General features: G+C 38.2%; 1 protein-coding gene across 1 annotated transcript in view; it reads right to left on the bottom strand.

The window, feature by feature from the left end:
- Nucleotides 1–18,756, bottom strand: part of LOC124633551 (voltage-dependent calcium channel gamma-4 subunit) — an 83,655-nt gene extending 64,899 nt beyond the window's left edge. The window contains exon 1 of the mRNA XM_047168816.1: nucleotides 18,518–18,756. Coding sequence (XP_047024772.1) covers nucleotides 18,518–18,596 — 79 coding nt within the window. The 5' untranslated portion in view covers nucleotides 18,597–18,756. The remainder of the gene's footprint in view (nucleotides 1–18,517) is intronic.
- Between the last annotated feature and the right edge of the window lie 6,491 nt (nucleotides 18,757–25,247).

The raw sequence follows: 25,247 nt of genomic DNA, 5'->3' as shown, positions 1-25,247 counted from the left end.
GGAGAGCTTTCGGACAGTTGACAATTTGACAATTTCTCATCGATAGATTATAATATAGCGAAAAATAATGCGTTAAATTGCAATCAGGTGTTACGGTTTACAATAATTCGACAGTTTACAATCTCTCGAAATAGATTGTAATCTAACGATGTTTGTAATCTTACGGTGACATATATAAAACATTCCGTGAATCGTTAGTGTTTTGTTTTTCCTATTCGTGTTTCATGGCGTTTGAATTATGGTAATAGCTTATTTAGTGTATTTTAATATTCATAATTGCCTAAAATAATGAGCCTTATATTAATTGAGCCGTTATATTAGTTTAGGTTAAATAGTTTACTACATTTTCCTTAATCTACTGTTTTGATTTGGATAGTAACAATTTCTGTGTAAAAAGTACCTATTCGGTGTCATCAGAAGTCTAATCAGAACGAGCAAAACGTTTTAAGTATGCATTTAGTTAGTCGAATAAAATTAAGCATGTCTGAAAGGCAACATATTAAAGCTGCATTTACTAAAATAACATGTCTACACCACACATCACAAATCTTACAATATTAATCACTTCATATCAATCAAGAATTCCTTCATTACCATATTCAAATTGGCTTCAAATCTTCAAGTTATCGACAACTTTGCATAGATAATAAGGAATCACATTTGTAAGCGCACCCCTATTTTAGTAAATGCTCAATCAACTGCCATTAGTCAGATTCTAGTTACTGCCTAGCTTTACAGTCATGCACTTCTTTGTAGGTAATTTATGTTTAACTTTCTAACACTCAAGAAATAAGGTTCAAATTCGCAATATTTGGTAAATGCTCAATCAACTGCCATTAACTTGATTCTAGGTACTGCCTTAGCTTTAAAGTCGCACATTTCTTTGTAAGCTGTGTAATACTTTCTAATGCCCAGGAAATAAGGTTCAAATTCGAATAGCAGAGGTATATTGTGATTGGCAAAATAAAGTAGGTATCGTGCACGTGTCGGTTTAGTTTTGATAAAAAAATTGTTGGTGCAATCGACGCGGTATTAATTTTAAAACTATGTACCAATATTTTGTGCGATTACTACAGGTACATTTTAAACCAGTGCATCATTTGCGAATACCGTTCTCCATTGAAGCTGATCCCAACAAATCATAGAGTATAAATAATTTCCTGGCTATGGAAATAATGGAAACAACGCTGTCAGTTATATGTAATTTTAATTGGCACTTTTTTCCTGTTTGTGGAAATTATGAAAATAACGTTGTTAGTTACGCTTTTGAATAGAATTTACTGAAATAAAAAATATTTTAAATGAATTGATTGAAGTAGTAACTCACAACAATGGATCATTGCTGGAACTAAAGTTACAAATTAACTTCCTGCACCCTGTAATTCTACCAAGCTTTATTAACATCCATTTTAGTTCTACATGGAATAGTACCAAACATACATACAAACTATCACGTATATCGTGTGATGTGATATTGTAATATTTAGTTCTAGTTGTTTGTTCCCATTTCCCCAATAGGCTCACTCTACGCCTATCCTATGATTATTGTGCAGCAAACTGATTCAAATCTGTGTTATTTGGTTTAAATCCCTTCGGGGTTTAATTTAATGGATACGAGTCATTTGAAATGTCCAGACATTTGATCCCCTGACATGACGTTTGATCCCCTCTGAGTGAATACGTTTGACCGTCGTCGTATAGGCTACGATGAATCAATTTTTGCTATAAGTAGATATCTGGGTAGCAAATTTTGGGGTTAAGCAAGTCATCATCCTCCGAGCCTTTTTCCCAAACTATGTTGGGGCTGGCTTCCAGTCTAACCGGATTCAGCTGAGTACCAGTGCTTTACAAGAAGCGACTGCCTATCTGACCTCCTCAACCCAGTTACCCGGGCAACCCGATACCCCTTGGTTAGACTGGTGTCAGACTTACTGGCTTCTGACTACCCGTAACGACTGCCAAGGATGTTCAATGACAGCCGGGACCTACAGTTTAACGTGCCATCCGAAACACAGTCATTGGTGTCTAAGATATACTTAGAAAGTACATACAAACTAAGAAAAGTTGCATTGGTACTTGCCTGACCTGGAATCGAACCCGCGCCCTCTTACTTGAGAGGTTGGTTCTTTGCCCACTAGGCCACCACGACTTTTTTTTTTTTTTTTTGGGGTTAAGCAAGTGCCTACATAATTTTCAATTGAAGACAAATGAATTACGTCATTATCGACTCAAAAATAAATATGTAGGTACTTTCTAGTAGACTTCCTTAAAACTAATTTCAATTTGTTTTACAATATTAATCCTTTGTTTCCAGTTGTCGTGTACATTTTTTCTATTTAGTTTTAAGCTTTATATCTTAAACAATAGAGTTGCATTTTGCTCCACAATTCGAATGCTATATTGAAATATACAATTTCACCTATCCAGTTTCATAATGAGATAGAACGACAAAAGGTACATTTGTTTGATAAATTGGTCAATTCGTTCTAAATGTTCGTCAATGGTTCTATTTAAAGTGAAATGAAATATGACGCTTATTCCCTCGAGGGAATGTCATGCGATTTGAGTATTGCTCGTTTAATTATAACCTTACTTAAATATTTATAAGCTTCGTTATATTTGTCTAAAAATAAAGGCCGAAAAGGAATGCAAAAATTGTATGTTTTATTCATATTCATCATAAGTATGAGGGCGCGGGTTCGATCCCAGGTCGGGCAAGTACCAATGCAACTTTTCTAAGTTTGTATGTACTTTCTAAGTATATCTTAGACACCATTGACTGTGTTTCGGATGGCACGTTAAACTGTAGGTCCCGGCTGTCATTGAACATCCTTGGCAGTCGTTACGGGTAGTCAGAAGCCAGTAAGTCTGACACCAGTCTAACCAAGGGGTATAGGCAGTCCCTTCTTGTAAAGCACTGGTACTCAGCTGAATCCGGTTAGATTGGAAGCCGACCCCAACATGATTGAGAAAAGGCTCGGAGGATGATGAATAAGGCAAGATTTTCCTTTATTACCTTTAATTTTGTGATCAATTTGTCTCACGGCTTTTGTTAAGTAGTTAACTTACTATAGTAAAAGAGGAAAATACCACCATCGTAATTTTTCTGTATGAAAAACAGGTCCTGATTGGCACATACATAATTTTCTTTCACTCCGGCTTTACGTGAAGTGTTTTCAGAACATTTATACACATTATTCAATTATTACCATATTGAACATCAGGTTGTGATGTTGGAAAGCCAAGGAGATGATGGATGTAAAAACAAAAGAGTAAATGTATATTTGAGTAAGAAGTTGTTTTTCTGTGTGGAAAGTTGTTATATGAAGCGCTAAGCAAGGTGGAGGTAACTTAGAAAACACCCAAAACGGCAATTAATACCTTCAAAAAGTGCACATATAAAACTGATTCTATAAAAGCTGAATTAACCTTGTAAAATTGATTTTCAGTTTTCTTACCCAACAATCTCCCATGGTATCGCAGCCACGAAACGTATTGACCCACAAGAACTTAACCGCAAACAATCTTCAAACTATCATGGTTACGACACACTCAACTTTCAAGATCCTTATGTCAATAGTTAGATCGATAAAACGGTAAATTTATACGACCTTGATCGCCTAGCTCATAATGCGCACTCCACGTTTTTATCTCCAAGTTTTTCTTCACTTAAATTTTCTAAGCACCGACGATCTCAAAACACCTTAACCTCGAGGAAAAACGTGCGACCCCAATAATGATGTCAAAAAAGTTTCAGATACCCGCAGGCGAAACAAAATGTCGTTAGTAATGAGCGAACAAAAGCTTTATGTACGAAAAATGTGGACGAGACGTTTCATATTGTTGAGAACTACAACAGGTAGGTACATTGTTTGTTGGTTAAACAAAATGTCTGCCTGATAAAATTCTATTAGTTATCAAAAACAAGCCTGGTTTTCTGAAAGTATTTGTTATTTACTGCCAAAGTAATTATTACTAAAACAACATTCTGTCTGAAACGAAAGCAAAATATACTTCAGATTTCATCGAACAAAGAACGAATTCAGATGAAATTTCTAGTAATAACTAAGCACAAGAGGTAAATTAAAATGGAACTTTGAATGGATGATGCATGACCATACCAGATTGGAAATATGTCATCCGCCCTGCATTACGAATGATTAATGCAGTTCGTTCAACTGAATTTAATGCTCGCCGGGCTACTAGTTTCAGCTTATTTCATGGTTATGACGACTTAACGCGTTTCGTGTTCCATTGTGGACAATTTAAATGACATATTTAGTTATGAACACGCGTTGACCGGTGGATGCTGTTTGGGTTATGCAGAATACTCTCAAAGTTTACCGTCACTATTTACACGGCGGGCATTTACTTTACGGTAGAGTGAACATTGAAAGTTCATAACTCGTAAAAAAACGTAAACAAATGTAAAGAACCTATTAATATATTTTTTTCTAGATATTTTTGGGAACAGTGCCCACCTTTCTAATCTCCCCAATCTATCCAGTAATATCCCGCTTAATTTGAAGTTAAAAAGGGGTACAATAAGTATCGCAGTCGCAAATAAAACGGCTTTGAAGAATCTCTTCGCGGCCCCGAGTAACGATTGCAGTCCTATCTGCCAAACAAACTGTAATAACAAGCACACCTTAGCACGCCTGTGATAAATCCTTAGTGTATGGTGCAAGGTATAAACTTTGTTGCTAAACTTATAGATCAATTGCCTGCCTCATCTGCGCTGCGTTTTCCCAACTACGACCCCAAGGACGGCTTCCGCAGTTTACATATATTCGGTTACTGAATACTAGCCGACTTTTCAGCCGGAAAACTATTAGACAACAACTTTAGGATACTTACCATGCGGTAAACCAAGAAATAAATATGCGACGTAGGATGCAACATGAATCCATTGTTAGTTATCATAGTCATAATAAATAATCGTTTGTCCAAATTAAAGTAAAATATATTTTTAAACAACTGAAACTTTAATTAAAAGCTCATAACCAAGAGAAGGTCTAATTTCTTTAGATTTACGAATTTCAACGTTAGCCAAGCCATAAAGTGTACTAAGATATTACTTTGTTACGACTCACGGTACGTATAAACATCACTTCAAATACGTTGCCAAGCGTGACGATAACTATTCCTTCGAGATACCAATTTTCATAGCCAACAATAAGATCAAGACCAATTCAGTTTAAACCTACATTAAAACTAAACAACAGATAATTCAATATGTAAACAGTGAAGGATCCTAAACCAACAGAACTATTCTGTCTGTGGACTACAAAACTCAGGTAACCCTATCTAATCAAATCGTTAATGAGGCTAACAAGCGTAAACTTATATTTAAATTCTACAGAATCGTCCTAAATAAACATGTTAAATAATTACTTTATTATTACAAGTTTGTTTAGATAATGCTAGCATCAAATTGTTGTTTACGTTCGCGTATTTTTTTGTGGAAATGTATGTAATTATACTGTTAGTAGAAGGTGTAAATGAATCAGTGGCCGCTTTATACATTTTGTAGTATCCAAATATGATGTTTATTTTAATCTGGTTGTATGGTGATATGCCTGATCAATATGACAACCAGATTAATACAAACATCGTTTCAATTTTTGTACAGAAATAAGAGTCTTAAGAAACTTGCTTAAAATATTACATCAAAGGGAACTGACATCATAGAACAATGATATTCTGATGTTCTCATCACTTGCGCCCCTGAACCCCAGGTTTGAAGACAATTGCAATCTTATACAAAGTATACGGAGTTCGTCGCAATAAGAAGCATTGAGTGAAAGGGTGGGTATACGATAAGATTTTGTTCTGCCACGACGGCTGTTTAAGGACAACCGCTTTCAGTCGGCAACAATATTGTCGGAACGAACCACGTCATCAAATTGTTCGAGATAATACGCTTTGAATAAAAAAAGACAATAGGCATCTTGAATGAGCAATAAGGAACTTTCATGGTTTCGGGGTTGCTGAAGAATACGATATTTTTACTTGATAATTTTTATAAACTCCTACCCTCTTTGTTGTAGCTTAAAAGTCGAGGGTAAAGAATTTTCAGAAATATTTACAAGGTGGGGTTGTTTTATGTTAACACGAAATAAATGACTGGATCATGGTCGTTAATGCAATTGCTGATTGGGAATTTTCAGCAATAGCCCTAAATTCATATTTGCGTACGGATTATTTCAATAAGCGGGCCTAATTGCTTGGCACTTAAACATTATTAGCAATTTGTGGTCATCCTGGATGGTGCGTATTCAGTCAGAGGAAATAGATGTAATGTTGAAAAAAAGCAATTTATTCACGGTACAGGTACCAAGAAAAAGCTAAGAATAGATACAGAATAAACAGTATTTTGAAATGATTTGGAATGAGGTTTCAATTCAGAGTTTAAACAAAGACTTCGATAGCGCAAGATAGATGAAAAAGTCAACTATCCAGGAGCGTAATACTGTACCAAGTCAGATGAGATTCGCTTAAAAATAGCTCCTGTAAGTGAACCCGTAGTATATCATATGTGAAGTTTTAGCTCAGTATGCACAGGCCATATCTCAGTGTCCGCGTAAGTAAGGGATGCAGGAAAACAACGGCTATAGAATATAATAATGTAAGTTGGCAAGACCGAGAATTTAGCTTCTCTAGCCGAAGCTTATATAGGAGCGCCGTATATTGTGGCTCGTTGTTTCATACTTTACTAGACTTGGGTTAAAAATAAGCCAGCCATAACCTTTGCGGCTTTCATTATTGTGATGTGTAGGTACATTTATTTTGCCATCGTTTACAGTGTAGTACACACGAGAAATGTATCGGGGTCAGCTACAAAATGTTAAGAAAACGGAACCTTTGCAAAATATGAAATAGGTACTTACTGGAAATAAGTTATTTGATATTACGGAAACCTTATCTAGCTGAGCTTCAAAGAAGAGATTATTCTAAAAGATTTACAGCTAACCAGTATTAAGTGCAACTAAGTGTAGATATACAGGACAAATTCTGAATAGGTTGGTCAATCTGTTAAATGTTTGAACTGGCGAATAGATCATACAACGGCAGAATAATAGCGAAACAATCGCGTATTCACTAGGGCTTTCATTCTATTTGACAATTCGACAGCATACATTGCTTTATCGCTGCGACCAACAGGCAAACAAATAGATACAGAATACAGTACTTACAAAGTAATTGATTTGAAAACTATAGTTAAATTATAAAACTAGTTGATATTTTTCTTTGAACGTGCTAATTTCTAAAAGCCCGGGTCGATTTGAAAAAATATTTCGGAGTAAGATAGCCCCAGTAATGAGGAAGATTATTAGGTTACTTTTAACTGGATATGCGAAGTGATTTATAAAAGCTGTAAAGTGGTTATAAACGTTAATTTCTCTTGTGTGTAAGAACAGCCACAGGCTAGTCTAGCTCTGCACTGGAACGTTGCAATGACTGATGATGAATGAGGTAAAAAGCAAAATAATCTGGCAGACACTCTTTGAGATATTCGTACACCATGAACAGCATCATCTTAAGCCCTTATCTCACCTATGTAGCTAGAATCTTCCCCACATTCCATCTCCATAAACACGGAAGTAAAGCAATGGAAGTTTACCAACTGATAGCAATGATGTGCGATCAATTCCACTCTGATTTCACACGTCGGAACGATGTTTCGCATATAGATTTGAATTGGTTTGTAAGCAACGTAATGCTCTTGGCATTTGCAATTGCCAAATGTAGTGGTACTGCGTCAATCCCATAGTTGGTGTAATGCTGTTTACATAAATAGATGTTCGGTTGCGTTATTATTTTGTTGTGTAGTAATCCGACTAATGTTTCCGATGAAAAAGTTTTTTAGCGACCGTCGTATAACAGGTATAATACGAGAATAAAGTTTTTTTTTAGTTTACAAAATTACATAATTCGCACATTTTTTTTAATCGAAATATCTATGTAAACACAACATTACTCTCATTTCTTTCACGGTAATATAAAAGATTTTAGTCCTAAGCTAGAAAATGACGCGAACGGGTCGCTATGTCGTCTTGTTTGTTTAGAAAATTCTACTATCAAAAGTACTGAGTAACCGCTATTAATGGGGACTTCTAATGAATACTTAAGGCATTACGCCTGAATAATTAAACACTAAACCACAAGCTGGGATTTCTACTCATACATTTTTAAACATTACACGCCAAAAAATTCTTATTAGCAAGAAAATAATGGCTAGCTTGTTAAGTTAAAAATGTATGATAAATACAGCTATCAACAGCTCGCAATAACAACTTTTGTGTTAATTTAAAACTTTGTTAAGCACAATCAAGTGGGGTTGGTAACTTTTTGAACAACAACGAATAATGCTTATCAGAATAAATATTTCAGTAACTCACGGAGAGTGAATCAATATTGTTTCATCGTATTTTTGGGCGAGCTGTTTGCGTGCTAGTTGAGTGTGTTTGATTACGCCCAGCGCTGCCGATCAAACCGGATTAGGACTCGATTTTTGCGCTTACTTTTTTTTGCTTTTCAATTTTCGATTATATCATTTGTTTTGTGTGGCAGAAAAAAAATTGACTGCGGAAAGTTCACATCAAGAGAATTCAAAACATCCATATTAAACGATTACGCGAGTCTACTATAACTTTAAATTACATATTTTCTTATGTAACTTACGCTGTAAAAAGCTGCTAAAACCATTGATTGCTTGAAGTCATATAAAATGGCTTTATTTTTTATACATTAGGCACAAAGCTCTCTCAAATGTAAATACGCCAAACACATCTGTCTCAAAGTCAACTTGACACTACAAATGGCCTGTCTACCCGTTCCGCGCAAGTGGCCGCCCAATCTATACGCATACCCGGCCTTGCCGTCACACGGCTGAGGACGCTAGTTTTTTAACCGCTATATCCGCTTACCCGGATTACGGAGCCGGGTAAGTTCCGGGCCCATGCACCCGCATCACAAAGAGATATGCACGTTATAAGTCGCCTCGAGATTTATAAGGAACGCTATGAATGTAAACGCTGTGACAGAAACATACATATTATGCTTTTTTTTAAGAATGGCAAAAATCATCAAATGACCCCTCCCGCTGTGTGTTAGCTGCGGTAGGGCACTTTCAGACTTTTACTGACTAAAAATCCATCAAATCCAAATCCAGTGTTCCTTCGTAGGCCTTTTATGTTCCAGGGCCGCGGTAACTCTTTCGAACAATACCGCAGCCCCATACATATTATGACTGCCTTGTAAAATGATACCGTGTTCGATAAACTTTACACTAGTGGCGAAGTTCAGTGAGGAATTTCAATACGGTCGCGTTAACTGATAGTTTGGATCTTCGATTCGGAATAAGATGTATGCGAGCTCAGCAAATCAGATCGGATGGGAAGTGTGCCGTTTTATGTTAAGTAATATACTCGTGGTATTTCTGATGTTATTTGATTTGCACATGGAATCATTCTTCATTTACCTATATGGTAAGCAGATGTTATTCCAAGTGCAATGCAATACTTAGCTTATCTTACTTCTTACTTATATCTTACTACTTACTTATATTATAAATGTGAAAGTTTGTGATAATGTATGGATGTATGTTTGTTATTCAATCACACAAAAACGGCTGGACCGATTTGATTGAATTTTGGTATGTAGATAGGTTATACTCTGGATTAACACATAGGCTACTTTTTATCAACACACCACGCGGGCGAAGCCGCTGGCGGAAGCTAGTATAAAATATATGTAAGTATACAAAAATAGTTTGAGTCAAGTTCTTCAACTGAAGTTCTGTCCCAAATTTAATTAAAACAGATCTCGCCTTGTAACTTCAAGAAAATGTAGCAGACGTACAGAGGAACCATTTCTCTACTTCCAGACAAATAAATAATGAAATATACTATTATTATTATCTCAGCAGTAGCGTAATAAATCATTAATGAACCTCTTCACTAGCCTACAAATGATAAGTGTTAATTTAATAAACTTTTGATTCAATTAAGTGTTTAAATCAGAGTGCATGGAATGGAATGGTAGCGAGTTAGTGAACGTTGGGGGAAATCCGACGCCACCTTAAGACCTTACCAGTGGCAACTTATACCAAAGACCAAGAGTATTTATAAGACCAGCCACAGACTATCTCTATATGAAGATTAAGTGAAATCAAATTGTTAAAAGTACTGTTTATTTTTTAATGGCCTGAGACGGATGTGTTAACATTTATTTACGTTCGAATGGAGAAAACTTTTTTTGGGTTAGTGATTTATTTAATGTGATATTTTAACCAAAGTTTCGTATCGGACTTTGAAAAGTTTCATCAGCCCAAGCATCAGTGTTACGCGGCATTTTTTCTTGATGCGCTCTGTAAATATTTCAATACTCCAAGAAGAGAGACTTAGTTAATTTTATGCTGTTCACGGCTACTTTAATTTCTCGCTTCGCTGATAATTCTGGCGTCGGCAACCATGGAGAAAATCTGGGCAAAAGTTCAGTCTGCGATATTATTTAAATGCAGACGATGTACATTGTACAGTGCGCCTTCATATTTTATTGCCTCTGCTTTTCTAGAACTACACGGCTATTCGAATGAACAACAAATACTTTGAAGTTTGTATTCGTTCCTTTGAAACGTTTTATTTTATGTTTCTTTTAAAGTTTTGCGCGTTTTTATTATGATTGCATAATTATCGTTCTCAGACAGTTTTAGTGTTAATTGAGCTGAAACGTTTGCTAATGGAGTTCAGATAGTATGAAATAAATAAGAACTAGTTAAGTTGGTGCATTTGTGATGATTGGTCGGAAACATTTAACATTAGTAATGGACAACTAATCAAATCGGCCCAAATGCTAAAGGTACTTAAAGAAAGTCCTAATATCAGCAAACTTAGTTACATTAAGAACAAAGAATAAAATAAGAGTCTTTTTTACGGTCGACATAAAAAAATCAGTAACAATTCATTCCTAATTTAATTTTGGCATTGAAAAGTAAAGGTCCAAGAAAAACAGTGGGGAGGAAAATGTAGGGGCCATTACTGAGATTTCTATTCGCACCCTTCTTTCACATGATTTAACTTCATTAAATATGCTTGCTTATAAAAGGTCAGGCGGCTTTTGTTCCTTATGTATATCCGGAATTATTTATTTGGAAAATTTTTGAAGTCTTTTCTTGGTTCAGTGTTTATTCGGTTTGTTTTAACGAGTCGGTTGACTTTTGAAGATAAGACAGATTTAGAGATCTTTTTGAGATTCAAAAATAAATCAGGCTTGATGAAGAAAAAAATACAAATAGCATTAACCTGGCCATAGTTAATTAAAAAAGCAAACATGATTATATAAAAAAATACTTTTGTCAGAGTCATCGTCACAGCCGTAAAACATCCACCTCTGGCCACACATTGGCCACCCCTATGCCTAGGGAATTCCCCATACTCACCGCTCTGAGCATGCGTTTTTGTGAGCGACGTGGGGATATTTTCAGCTTCGGAGATGCAGTCAAAAGTGTTAAAGCTGTGGTGACCTACCTCTTTCGCCACTTATTGGTACTGGCCGGCTGGTTTGGCAGCTACGTTCGTAAAAATGAAGACTTGTCAAACCAGTCGGCAGTCGGTTTTTTCTCTTTGGTAGGAAGAAAATGTATATTTTTATTGTCTCAATTTATCTTGTAAATATTATGTAAATATATCGATGTAAATACCAAACCCATTTATATTTCTTCCTACATTTGGTGACCCCGTCTGAGCACGACAACAATGTCGATCAGCAAAGCCGACGTTGACGGTGCTGAGTCTAGCAAAGTCGGCATCGACGCTGCGGAGGCATGCCGCGTGGGCGTGCGAGTTCCACCGTTTTACCCTGAGAAGCCGGCGCTTTGGTTCGCGCAGATGGACGCGCAATTCGCGCTGGCGAACATCAAAACCGACGAGACGAAATACTTCTACGTCACGGGTCACCTCGACCCGAAATACGCCGACGTCGTCGAAGACATAATCGCCAACCCGCCCGCCAGCGATAAGTATGAAAAGCTCAAGGCCGAGCTCATCAAGAGGCAGTCAGCTTCACGCGAGGAGAAGGTGAAGCAGCTTCTCATGCACGAGGAGCTCGGCGACCGGAAGCCGTCGCAGTTTTACCGGCACCTCCTCAACCTCGCCGGTCCAGGTGTTCCCGAGGAGTTTCTGCGGACGATGTGGACGAGCCGTCTGCCAGCAGGTACGCAGACCATAGTGGCGTCGCAATCCAAGCTGGACTTGGCCGAGCTGGCCGAGTTAGCGGACCGTATCCACGTCATCACCGGTCCCGCGCAGGTGGCATCAACAGCTGCCGTCGCCACTGCACCGTCGTCGTCCACCAGCGGTCTGCACGCCGAGATCGCCGCGCTAAACCGGCAGATGCAGAAGATGGCGCTCAAGCTCGAGAGGTTATCCCGCAACAGAAGCCGTTCCCGTAGTCGCTCACGTCACCGGTCCAGCTCCAGAAGATCGCAGTGCTGGTACCACCAGCGGTTCGGTGATAACGCTAAGAAGTGTATTAAACCGTGCGACTACACAACGTCGGGAAATGCGCGGGGCAATCTGTGATGGCGGCCGATGATTGTCCGAGCGCTGGTCGCCTCTTCGTCACCGACCAAAGGTTGAAGATACAGTTTTTGGTTGACACCGGCAGCGACCTCAGTGTATACCCCCGGTCGGCGATTCCGCGACGATCAGGAAAAACAGAGTATGAACTGCGTGCAGCAAACGGCACTGTGATAAACACTTACGGTTTTGTGAGCTTAACATTAAACCTAGGGTTGCGCCGCGACTTCGCCTGGCGATTTATTGTTGCAGACGTTACAAGGGCGATAATAGGTGTGGATTTTTTGTCTTATTATAATTTGGTTGTCGATTGCAGGAACCAACGCCTCATCGACAACCATACTACGCTCTCCACCCCGGCGTCGCCTGTCCGCCGCTCTGATGATGTGTCTTCGGTGAGGGTGAGTCTCGGTGATTCCGCGTTTACACACATACTGCGGGAATATCCCGACATCACTCGACCTCGCGGCATACACGACACATCCAAACACAATACAGTACACCACATTCGTACTACGCCAGGGCCACCAGTATCTTCATCCCCACGCAGATTAGCACCGGACAAATTAAAAATTGCGAAGGCTGAGTTTGATGACATGTTGCGGTCCGGTATCTGCCGTTTATCCGAGTCACCGTGGTCGTCGCCTCTTCACCTCGTTCCTAAAAAGGGCAATAGATGGCGCCCTTGTGGCGACTACAGGATGCTGAACGCACGCACTGTCCCGGATCAATACCCTATCCGGCACATCCAGGACTTCGCGCACAGCTTGTCTGGCTGTACCATCTTCTCGCAGATTGACCTAGTTAAGGCTTATAACCAGATTCCAGTGCATCCGGATGACATCCCGAAGACTGCGATCACGACTCCGTTCGGGCTTTTCGAATTTCCGTTCATGACGTTCGGGCTTCGAAATGCCGCACAGACGTTTCAGCGCTTCGTGGATGAGATGCTCAGGGGTTTGGACTTTACATACGCATATCTTGACGATTTTTTGGTGTTCTCGAAAGACCAAAAGACGCACGAGCTGCACCTGCGTCAGCTGTTCACCAGACTGCGAGAGTATGGTATGGTCATCAACAGTGCTAAGTGCGTCTTTGGTGCGTCGGAGGTTAATTTTTTAGGGTATCACATCTCTTCCAAAGGGACGAGACCGTTGCCTGCCAAAGTTGAGGCTGTCCAGAATTTTCCTGAGCCAAAAACGGTCAGGGAGCTGCGCAGATTCCTCGGGATGCTAAATTTCTACCGCAGGTTCATCCCGAATGCCGCAGCCTGTCAAGCACCTCTCAACAGCCTGCTCTCCGACTCCGTGAAGGGTTCGCACCCTGTCAATTTCACAGCGGACCAACGTGAGGCGTTCCAGGGCTGCAAGGACAGTCTGTGTCGAGCAGCACTGTTGGCGCATCCTGACTGCACCGCCAAGATGGCGCTGGTCACGGATGCGTCTGACAAGGCTATAGGTGCAGTTCTACAGCAGCGTACCGGAGGAGCATGGGAGCCTCTGGCATTCTTTTCCAGGAAGCTGAGCGACGCGCAGGTTAAGTACTCTCCTTACGACCGTGAACTGCTCGCTATTTACGAGAGCGTGAAGTACTTCAGGCATATGCTGGAGGCTCGTGACTTCGTGATCTACACGGACCACAAACCTCTCACATTCGCCTTCACCTCTCGTAAAGAAAACTGTTCCCCACGACAGTTCCGTCACCTGGACCTGATTGCTCAGTTCACTACTGACATCAGGCACATCTCCGGGAAGGATAATGTCGTGGCGGATACCCTTTCGCGGGTTGAGGAGATTACTCAACCTGTGCCCGTCGAGAGGATCGCTGCAGCACAAGAAGATGACCAGGAGCTGCAGCAGCTGCTCGCCGGGGACAACTCACTGCGTCTGCAGTTGGTTAGCGTCCCAGGTTCACAACAGCAGCTGTACTGCGACCTCAGCAGCGGCACGCCTAGACCTTTTGTACCCAAGGAGCTGCGCAGGTCAATTTTTCTCAGCCTGCACTCCTTGAGTCACCCTGGTACTAAGGCGTCTGCCAGGCTGATTGCAGCCCGCTATGTGTGGCCTGGGGTTAGGAAGGACTGTCGTAACTGGGCTCAGAGTTGTCTGGCTTGCCAGCGCTCTAAAACCACACGGCACGTCTCTGCACCACTGCAGACCTTTAAGTTGCCCCAGGCGAGATTTGCCTTCATCCACATTGACCTCATAGGACCTTTGCCGCTGTGTCAAGGTTTCCGGTATTGTCTCACCGCCGTCGATCGCTTTACGCGATGGCCTGAGGCAATACCCCTGGCAGACATCACTGCAGAAACCGTGGCAAAGGCCTTACTGGGTGGATGGATTGCCCGATTCGGCTGCCCATCGGATATCGTTACCGATAGAGGTAGGCAGTTCGAATCGGCCCTCTTTAAGTGCCTATCCGGCATTGCTGGCTTTCAGCATCGTAGGACCACTGCCTACCATCCAGCCTGCAACGGACTGGTGGAGCGATTCCACCGTCAACTGAAGGCTGCAATCACCTGCCACGCAGGCAGCAGTTGGGTGGAATCTCTTCCACTTGTGCTGTTAGGAGTGCGCAGTGCCTTCAAGGAAGACGTACAGGCTTCCGCTGCCGAGTTAGTGTTCGGCCAGCCACTGCGCCTTCCAGGCGAGTTCTTCGACCCGCGGGTCGAGGAAACGGTCGACATGACCGATTACCTTTCTAGGCTTCGGAGTATTGTCCGGAGTTTGCAGCCAGCACCAGCAGTCAGACACAACAGCCGCTTCAAGACATTTGTCTTCAAGGAGCTGGCTACAGCCACGCACGTGTTCCTTAGGGACTGCACTGCTGGTGGTGGTCTGAAACCGGCATACTCTGGACCTCACAAGGTGCTCGAACGAGGTGACAAGGTGTTCAAACTACTGGTGAACGGTAAACAGGTCACAGTATCGATAGACCGCATCAAGCCGGCCTTCATACTGCGTGACCCTGACACCACAGCACACTCACCACACAACACTATCGCACATAACTCACCACAGTCACCACTCGACAATAACACTCATCACTACTCACCTGACGCGGGTAACCGAGGCTTACCTTCGGCTGACGATGGCGTCATCAGAACGACGCGGTCAGGACGTCGCGTCCACTTCCCAGCTTATTATCGCCCTTGAAGGTCTCTGGGGGGGGGTGATGTGGTGACCTACCTCTTTCGCCACTTATTGGTACTGGCCGGCTGGTTTGGCAGCTACGTTCGTAAAAATGAAGACTTGTCAAACCAGTCGGCAGTCGGTTTTTTCTCTTTGGTAGGAAGAAAATGTATATTTTTATTGTCTCAATTTATCTTGTAAATATTATGTAAATATATCGATGTAAATACCAAACCCATTTATATTTCTTCCTACAAAGCCAATAAATTATCATCCTTGCGAAAAAAAAAAATACCATATCACGGTCGGATTCCACTCCACACTTTGAAGTGAACCTGTGTATTTTAAGACTGCTAAAAAAACCTGCGAATATGTTACGTAGAAGTGTACGCACACCATTAATCTCCCTCAAAATAAAACGTCCGCTTTGATGTTCCAGCTGAAAAGATACATTATCCTATAATTGGCATGATCATCCTTATGTACGTACTGCTAACAGACGGATTTATTTCATATTTTTTACGTTTTTTTTTTTTGCTTTTATTGAAATATCATGTAAGTTTCTTATCATTGAGAAATTGATGTAGAAACGGAACCTTTCAGACTAAGCTAGATGCTGAGGCCGAAGTTAGAAGGTTCCGTTTTGGAGTACGATTTTTGCATTTACGAATCTACTTTAAATGTAACAATTCAATATCTATTATTGAAATTACTTTTTTTCAGTTACATACCGAAAACGATTCAGCCAAATTTTATGGCGTCACACTGATACATAAATCACCATGACGCTTTTATTTTATAGTTCCATAAAACCGATTTCATTGAAACATCCTAAAAATCTAAAAATAAACCAACAGGCCACCTAACATAGCATAGCTAAAGATACATATAATAATTTACCTTAACGCCAAAAAAAGTAAAGGTTCCGTACGTATAGTAAATCAACGTGGTTCACTTGTTATGAAGATGGGATCTCTATCATAACACTAAAAGACGGGTAAAGGCAAAGTTAATGCGTGCCTATACGAAACAGTGTTTTAACGGCATCATTCGTTTGTGGGCGAACCCTAAATATTGGCCGTACTTAGTAAGCGGGATTCGGTAATCCCTATCTTGTGGATATCGAATAGTTATGGAGCCTTCCTGTTAGGTTTATGTCGATAGTACATATTTAGCGTTTTGAGTGTATATCAGCAATACCTTTTATTATTAGAACCCTTAGCTTTTGTTGAACGCAGTTCGTGGCATCAATCTTATCACTTACTTTAAAAATACCAGAACATAAAAAGTTCTTACAGCAAGATCTCCGAAACATTCACTATTTATTTTGACATTACCCATAATTATTTTCCTATTTATACTCAACACGCAATAAATTTATTTAAGTTACCTAAAAATCTGCTTTCCGCCACAAAACATGCAAATTCTACATTAGGCTCGCATACACCGCACTGTCCTTGACAAATGCTCCAAACAAAGATGAGTAACGTACCAAAATTGACTCCGTACCTACTCCTTAAGTCTCCCTCTTCCTTCGAGTTTCCTCTCAGAGCATTTCTTTCATCCCTGTTTCTGAATAACAAAGATCTGTTTATACATTCTATGCGTATAACTAGCAAGCATTGAAACAATTTGCTGCATTGTTCAAGCTTCTCGAAGCATCCCATTCAAGCATATTTTGTTGAGTTCTACTTCGAATCATCGATACCTCGCACCGTATTTAGAACGTTCGAAACAAAAGTTTAAATGGGTTAAAAACTCCGTTTATGGTAAAAAAAACTGTATAAAAGGGTTTCATCATAAATTGTATTAAGAATATTTATTTGTTTGTAAACAGAAAATTGCACATATTATAACTTCTGAGTGTCGTCGAAATTAATATTAATTAAACGCTATAAACATCTATAAGAACGGAGGGGCGTCAGAAAGTTTGGTTGACAAGTAGCAACCCTCATTAGAGAATGCCTATCTGACGTTTATAATCGTCTTTCCCCAAATATAATTATCACAGACGCCAAATTAGTAATCCGGATTTAATTAAACGCGCATAGTTCCGTTTCCTCAAATAGAAATGATTGTACAAATTAAACTCTCAACGTTGAAGGTCGATTGATGCTCAGAAAGTATAAAAACAATTCGAATTTCTTGTTTTCTACCAAAGTTTCGACGATCGTAATTCATCGGTATCTGCCAGATATAGATTTGTTTTGAATTCTGTCAAAACAAACCAAATTGTTTACTAGTTCTAATAATTATTGTCGAGAATCGTTTGAATTTATTCTTGAAGAGAGAAATATGAAATTCGGCACTAACCATTTCTCAAGTTCTTGTATTCAAATGAAGGAAATTAGGTACTACAGTGCCCCTAGACGATTGACTATGAATTTTAAGTAGGTTCGGCATCGCAGTAGACGTAAAATAATAATGTAGGCGTTTTATTTTCAAAGACTGTACTTTATTTACTTAAGTAATTTTCTTTTTACGGCCATTGATGATATCAGTCAGTATTAATAATGTTAATTACCTACATATTTTCGCCTTATTGAAATTAAATTATATTCAATAAAATAAACAAATACAATATAAGATAATATCGGAAAATAAAACTAATTAAAATCTTATTAAGGAACACGCAAAAATCACAACACACATTATAGCTACCCAAAAACTCTGAACCAACAAATTGATTGTAAAAGTAGTCAATTGGATTGCGGTTACTGCGGGTACATGTTCACTGGGCCGTGTAATTTCGCACAGAATTTCAAGTCCAATTCCAATATTAAGATAAACAAAAATTGACATTACCTTTTGGAACTTTTGTTTCTGATGTCTTCGAATAACTTCGGCCGCCGCTCGATTTGTAACTCGTGGTGTTGTTAAACATTTTGTACTCGAAAAGGAAACACAAGTAAAAAAGTCACACAGTATTTTGGGCGTGAAAAATCCTTTTAAACGCGTAAACTGGATTTCGTTTGATTTTTATTTTGTCCGCGAATAGTTTTAATATGATGACAGCGTTCGCGTGAAACGCATGTGTCGAAACTGAAATTGGCGGCGCGTCACTGCGCTAGTGGCCGCGTTATTTTTGTTTCTCTTCTCCCGCTCTGTTTATTTAATTTTAATAAAAATGTTTCCTAACATGATTGCTGCAGTCGCAAAAGGTGGGCGAGCAACACAACTTGAAAATTTCCGCAGAGTTCTGAGGAAGAGAAGATATAAAACGTAACAGGTGTTTATCTTTCTGCCCACGCTATAAAAGTCGGTGATGAGAAAATATGCACTTGTGTTCTTTGGTACATAATGTATTAAGAAATCCATCAATGCGTCCTGGGAAACTTCAATCTTTTAAAAAAAATAAATGTTTACCTAGACATTTTAATGTAATAAATTCATCAGATTGAACTTTTATTGAGTACTCTCTTTCTGAAGAAGAAATCATTTTGCGTAATTTACGTAAGCCAAACATTGAAAAGCCCGGTTTCACGGTTTTGAGTACTTCAAATGAATGCCATAAACGTGAAACGCTAGCCAAAAAATGAATGTACAGTAATTGTCTAGTAATATGTTCATGAATTATGTTTATTTTACGAAATTTGTTTTCTCGTGCCGTGTTCGCGCGTAAATTTGGAATGTGTAAAATTTAGGTTCGTATTTTTACCTCTTCATAAAAACGGGTGGCGAGCTCGATTCGTTCCGCATAATGATGTTCATCTGATGTTTTAATATGGAAGAGAAATTATTTGTAGTGATGTTTTCATAGTGAATTTACATTACTTTCCTTACCGCGCTTGTTGAATACGAATTTCAGTAAATACAGCGTGATACAGAAACGTATTTTGAAAGCATTATGAGCGTTAAGACATGCAAAATTAGATATGGATTTTTGCTGACAATAATACAAATAGTGATTAAGCGACAGGCAAATTCTAGGAACAACTAACCAATACCACATCATACGCTTGATCGCTTTTGATGCGCTTCATTTGCAGTTTTGCTTAAAACGGACTAACGGTTAGTCTGTAAACTGATTTTATCAGTTAGTCATTTATTGATAAAATCAATTTACGTACCGACCATCAGAGGATTATGATGTTAAGTATGTTAGCTGGCTATTAACACAATTATTGCAATTGAATGTCCATTTCTGATAGCTGTAATTGTTCTCAAAAATCATACCTAATTATTCTTAATGCTATTACGAACTTCGGGTTGTTCGAAAGAGATACCGCGGCCCTGGTACATAAAAGGCCTATGACGGAACACGACGGTTTTTACTCAGTAAGAGTCTGACACTCCCTCACCGCTGCTAATCCACAGCGGGAGGGGTCATTTGATGATTTTTGACGTCGGAAAAAAAAAGCTATCGATAATTGCAAAATTGCTTTACACTTTCAACCAATTGTAACATATTTCGTTATCATTTCCAATGTATGTTTAAAACTAAAGCCTTTGATCAAGTATTATAACTACTCTAATACTATTGAATTTCATTTAAAGTCATTGTTAGTTTCAAACAAAACATGAACTAAAACGCCCAATTTGGTAACATACACGTTATTGGTACCAATTCAACGTATTCGCCGGTATAAATCATTTTGTGAGGACTATAATAATTATGTATACAATATGCAAACGAACGGATTACGCCAGAAAATATGGCTACGTTTTGTTAAACATCTTGTGGAGAGCTTCCCGAGATTACCTTTATTTATGAAGCTTTTTGTAAGTTTTCGTCTTGGCTAGAAAATATTTTTTTTTCTTGTCTTGTTTCCTTGCGTCTTTGTGCCACGAGAAATCTTATAATGTAATGCTAATGAGTCTTTGCATACAATTGTGGTACTTCATTATCTCTTTTCGAGTTACTTGTAGTAATTTTCCTTCAATTTTATTGCATTTTCGTACGATACCAATAAGAATAAACTTTAGTATTTTTCCTCTAAAATCGAAACTATTCTATTAACACTGTCCAGTTAAAAACTATTTTAAAGATTCTAGTCAAACTAACCCAACTAATTATCAAATTTAAAATCACAGAAATCGCTAAGCTTAATCGATAGAGCAATCTGAATATCGATTATCTCTTCCACGCTAAACGCGCCAAACTGATTGTAAATTAATCACTATAATGAACACTTAACGCGGTATACTGAATTTCAGGCATAGGTATAGCTAAACTATAGTGGTGTGGGCTAGGTTTGGAAGCTATTATTACTATAGCAGAATAAAAAAAAAAAAACTGGAAGATGATAATAGACAATATCTTCTTCTCTGAATCCAAAGGTCAGTTGAATTGGTTAAAATTATAGACTTCTAAATGCAATTTTCCATAGACCAGTTTTTATCATATTGAGACACTTACATTAAGTATTGTCAAAGCGCCTTAGGGACAAACCTAGGAAAACCCATTTGGGAAAACAGACATGAAGTGATATATATATCATTATATAGTTTCTATCGTATTTTATTATTACACGAAATAATATAATAAAACATGTACTTTACATGCGTCGAGCGTATCTCCTAGCGTTTGCCTATAAAGTGGAATTTTAATAAATGCTTTATTGCTCTAGTGGTTTCGAGCGCGGCTGACAATAGGAATCTTGGGATTCGATTTTTCCTTTAGAGAAAACGTTAATTTAAAAGATAGTCCAAGCTTGCTAGAAATTCTATCGTTGTTTAGACAGCCAAATTGGTTTAGATACGGCCGTCAGCTAGCTTTAATTTGTAACCAATATTCTTTATTGGTTTATTTTTATCTTTAGGCACTATCTATATTTGTACACAATACTATGTTCTGTCTGCGGTTTCACCCGCATACCGTTTAAGCTTGTCCAAGCACCCGGATAAACCGCTTATAGTCTTCCTCGATAAATGGGCTTTCTGACAGCTTTATTACATATTGTAGATTTTCATCCCTATAACCTCATATAAAAATCAGACCGCTTATATATAGTACCCAGATAGGTTCAAATCAGTAAAATTCAATATGGGTAAAGCCATCTAAAGTTCAAACAAACGATATCACACGTAAATAGAGAAGGTATACACAACATATACCGCTGCTACCCTTTATCCACTTAATGAAATATCTTCGTTGATCCCGTAATGAAAGAAAAACACGGATCGCATCCGATACTTATCCACCCAAGTTGTTAGAGCTAAGTGGCAAAAGGATTACAACGGCTTTTGTTACGTTTTGTATACGGTATTGGATGCCATTCAGCTTCAAAACTATTGGAGGTAATGGTACACTGAAATTGAAAAGGTTTTTCTTTTAATTTGTAATTTGTCAAGGATTTTATATCTACATTATATAGTAGATTGGGGCTACACTCATTCTTTAAAGTTTGTAGTTTCAGGTTCAACCCGCTTGCAATGTGTCTTGCAACGCATACGCCATGTTTTCTAAGATAAAAATCCACTCGTTTGAAAGCGCTCGAACACGCACAAAAAACAATTAAAATTAGGTGGTGCAAACCGATGTCGTTACTAATGAAGAATGATTCTCAAGACCTTACCTGGGTACTTCAAAACTAACACTATTAAAATAGTAATAAATTTTGTCTGAAATGGGTAAATCTCAAGAAACATTGGATAGTTTCCAGAAAATCCTCCACTAATAAACTATGACTGTATTACCTCTAACTGCTTCAAGGTATTTTGTTAGCAAGTCTAAAAGACACGATACTTATACAAAATAATGGGTACAGAGAAATATAGGGAAGTATAAGCTTATCACGGTTCAGTATGATAGTGTTTACAACACTATAGTCAATGATAATCTGCATTCTTGGCACCATTCATATTTAACAATGTAAATAAATCAGGCTACTTGTAGTATTACATGCCAAAATTATAATCTGTCCAAAAAGTAGGGAGTATATTTTATACCAATTGACGTAAAGATACTTTGAAGTTAAAGCACAATTATTAAATAATATTGTTACAAAATAGTCTGAAAACAAAACTTTAAACGTACCTTTCAGGTGCTTTAAATATAAAGTAAACGTTGCCAAGAAATCAGTAAAACTCAGAGGATACGACAACAAAATTGCTGTTAAAATAAACGTTAATTTTAATAAACATAAAGTTAATTGTAAGTACGCACTTCAGTAAATACGTTTAGCATAAAATTTATGTTAGGTGCTTGGTAAATAATAAATAGACTAGCTACAGAAAATATACAATGCGTTCCAAGCGCTATTCCCAAAACGTTTACAAAATAAATATAAGTTATACAATCGTGTTTGCTCACAAAATTAGTTTGGTTTTCAGTTTATTTTGAGTAGCACCTAAAATCGCAAGATAAGCGTACGGAACTACACTATAAAATTAACGCAAAATTTCACCAAACAATCTCAGATTTTTCATATATTTGGGACTTTTCAACGTTTCGAGTCTTTTTCAGGGGTGAGTAGTGTGTCTCGTAGTAATTTTGATTAAGCCCATTAAAATACAACAAAGGCTCATTAATTCCAATTGTCTAAAACTTTAACAGCAAATTACAGTTGAACTTCTCGGTGAACTATTATTACTTTTAAACTACTCACATGTTACTGCTAATAAAATTACGTGCATCAATTCTTGGATGTGGGTGAGGGGGAAGTTTGCAAAATTGCTGATAGTTTGGTTACACCGGCTGAGTTGTAAATTTACTCTGGCACAGTCGGGACATTAATGAACTCCGTATGTGGCGAACTTCTTGTCTTACCGATAGTTCGTACATATTGATTATTAGCCACTTGCATATTCCTTGAGTGGTTTATGTTCTTATTTTGCTGTTTATGTTGATTTGTTTTGGTTGCTTTGGAGGTGATATTAGTTGACTAAGTTTGTATACACTTACACAGACTATAACATATTGCAGCCACAATATTAGCGTGTCTTAGGTACACGTAATATCCTTACTGGCAGAAAATAAATTATGCTGACATCGAAATAATGTTGACCAAAAACTTGTTGTGGTCCAAACTCTTGCCAAGTATATTAACAAATGTGGCCATAGCATTGGTTTTTAGCGTTCATAATGCTGGATTCGTATCTATATATTTAAAAGTACAAATAGGTTTATAATTCTTTAATATTACTTTTTATCCAAGTAAAATCCCAAAATAAATTCTAAATATTTGTTGTAGTATCAAGTATATTAACACATTTTCGCCAGTTGCTTGGCTTAATCCCAGAGCGTTTGCCCTCGAGCTCGTCTCGACGCCATAAACGCCATGTGTGGCCAACAATAGTGTTAATTTGGTAAACCAGTTGGTATTAATCTGGATTTAATTATTGAAACCTAGATTAATTTAGGAACACATATTACGATAATAGTGGGGATGCAGAAAAATACAAATACAATAATGATTACCTATAATCAGTCTTACCCAATTCCATAACCGCTTTTAATATCATCATCATCAGGCCTTTTTATCGTCCCACTGCTGGGCACAGGCCTCCTCTCACACTGAGAAAGATTGGGCGGTATAATGGAACTTAACTTAATGAAATATATAGCTTGTGTTTTCAGTAAGCATATTTCTTCCTACAGTAGATTTCTTAGAAGGAAAGTCAACAATTCACCCAAACACTGAGGTATTTTACTCAGTTCAGACTTGTTTGATTTTTAGTAAAGCTTCAAACAGTAGATCACCCTTGTTTCATCCTAAGGGACTCTTTTGACAGAGGTAAGCGCTGAGCATAACATAGGCTCTTCCTAGAAACGCTAAACAATTTCCCTAAAGGATTTTAGTCCTGTCTTTGTAGAATGGAAGAAGCCTTTGTTTTTCGAAAATATGAACCGATCTTTGTAATAAGTGAATTGCTTGCTAAGTTGCAATTCAAAATTAGTTAAGGAAATTAGTTTTTGAAGGAACCGATCATATTTTTTTTTTATTCCCTATCAAGTGTTTATCTTATCAGTCGCATTATGAATATAAAAATGGACATTTATCGACAAAATTCTAGGTTTTTTTTTTTTGTAATTTGACTCTAAAGGCACACTTATCTACTTCGATATATGTACATATTATATAGGTACACTCTCATAATGAAGCCAATTTGCAGCAGCGATGCAGGTCCCGCTTTTCCAAATCCCTGCTAAATGCAAATGATACAAAGTTGAGTCACGTGGAACTTAGACCAGATCTGTTTTCAAATACCCAGATGCACCTCGCTATAGTTCCGCGCTCAAGTGATTTCAATAATCTCTAGTAGCTACTGAAAGCGTATGCTGCCTGCAGTTGTTTTGCTACGTGAATTTGTTACCTCTTTCCTTTCGAAGAGTAAAGTATACCTATTTGAAGAATAGCTTTGCAGTCGATTCCAGTTCTCCCTTTGTCGAAAATGTTTATCAAGTTGCTATATCGAATTATGATTTCACTAGAATTGCTGTACTATATTTCCTTTTGCGTTTCTATATCCCTTTTATCTACGGTAAATTAAAAAACAATCCGCCAGCACAAAAAGCTTAAACCAGATAGAGGTTACCAACCCAAGTGTTTGAGTGGTTGAATTCCAAGAAATCGAGTCCAAATGATGCGCG

The sequence above is a fragment of the Helicoverpa zea genome, chromosome 9 (assembly GCF_022581195.2).
Source record: "Helicoverpa zea isolate HzStark_Cry1AcR chromosome 9, ilHelZeax1.1, whole genome shotgun sequence".
Taxonomy (NCBI): domain Eukaryota; kingdom Metazoa; phylum Arthropoda; class Insecta; order Lepidoptera; family Noctuidae; genus Helicoverpa; species Helicoverpa zea.
Note: the sequence above shows the minus strand (reverse complement) of the source record. Positions and strands in the feature narration are given on the sequence as shown.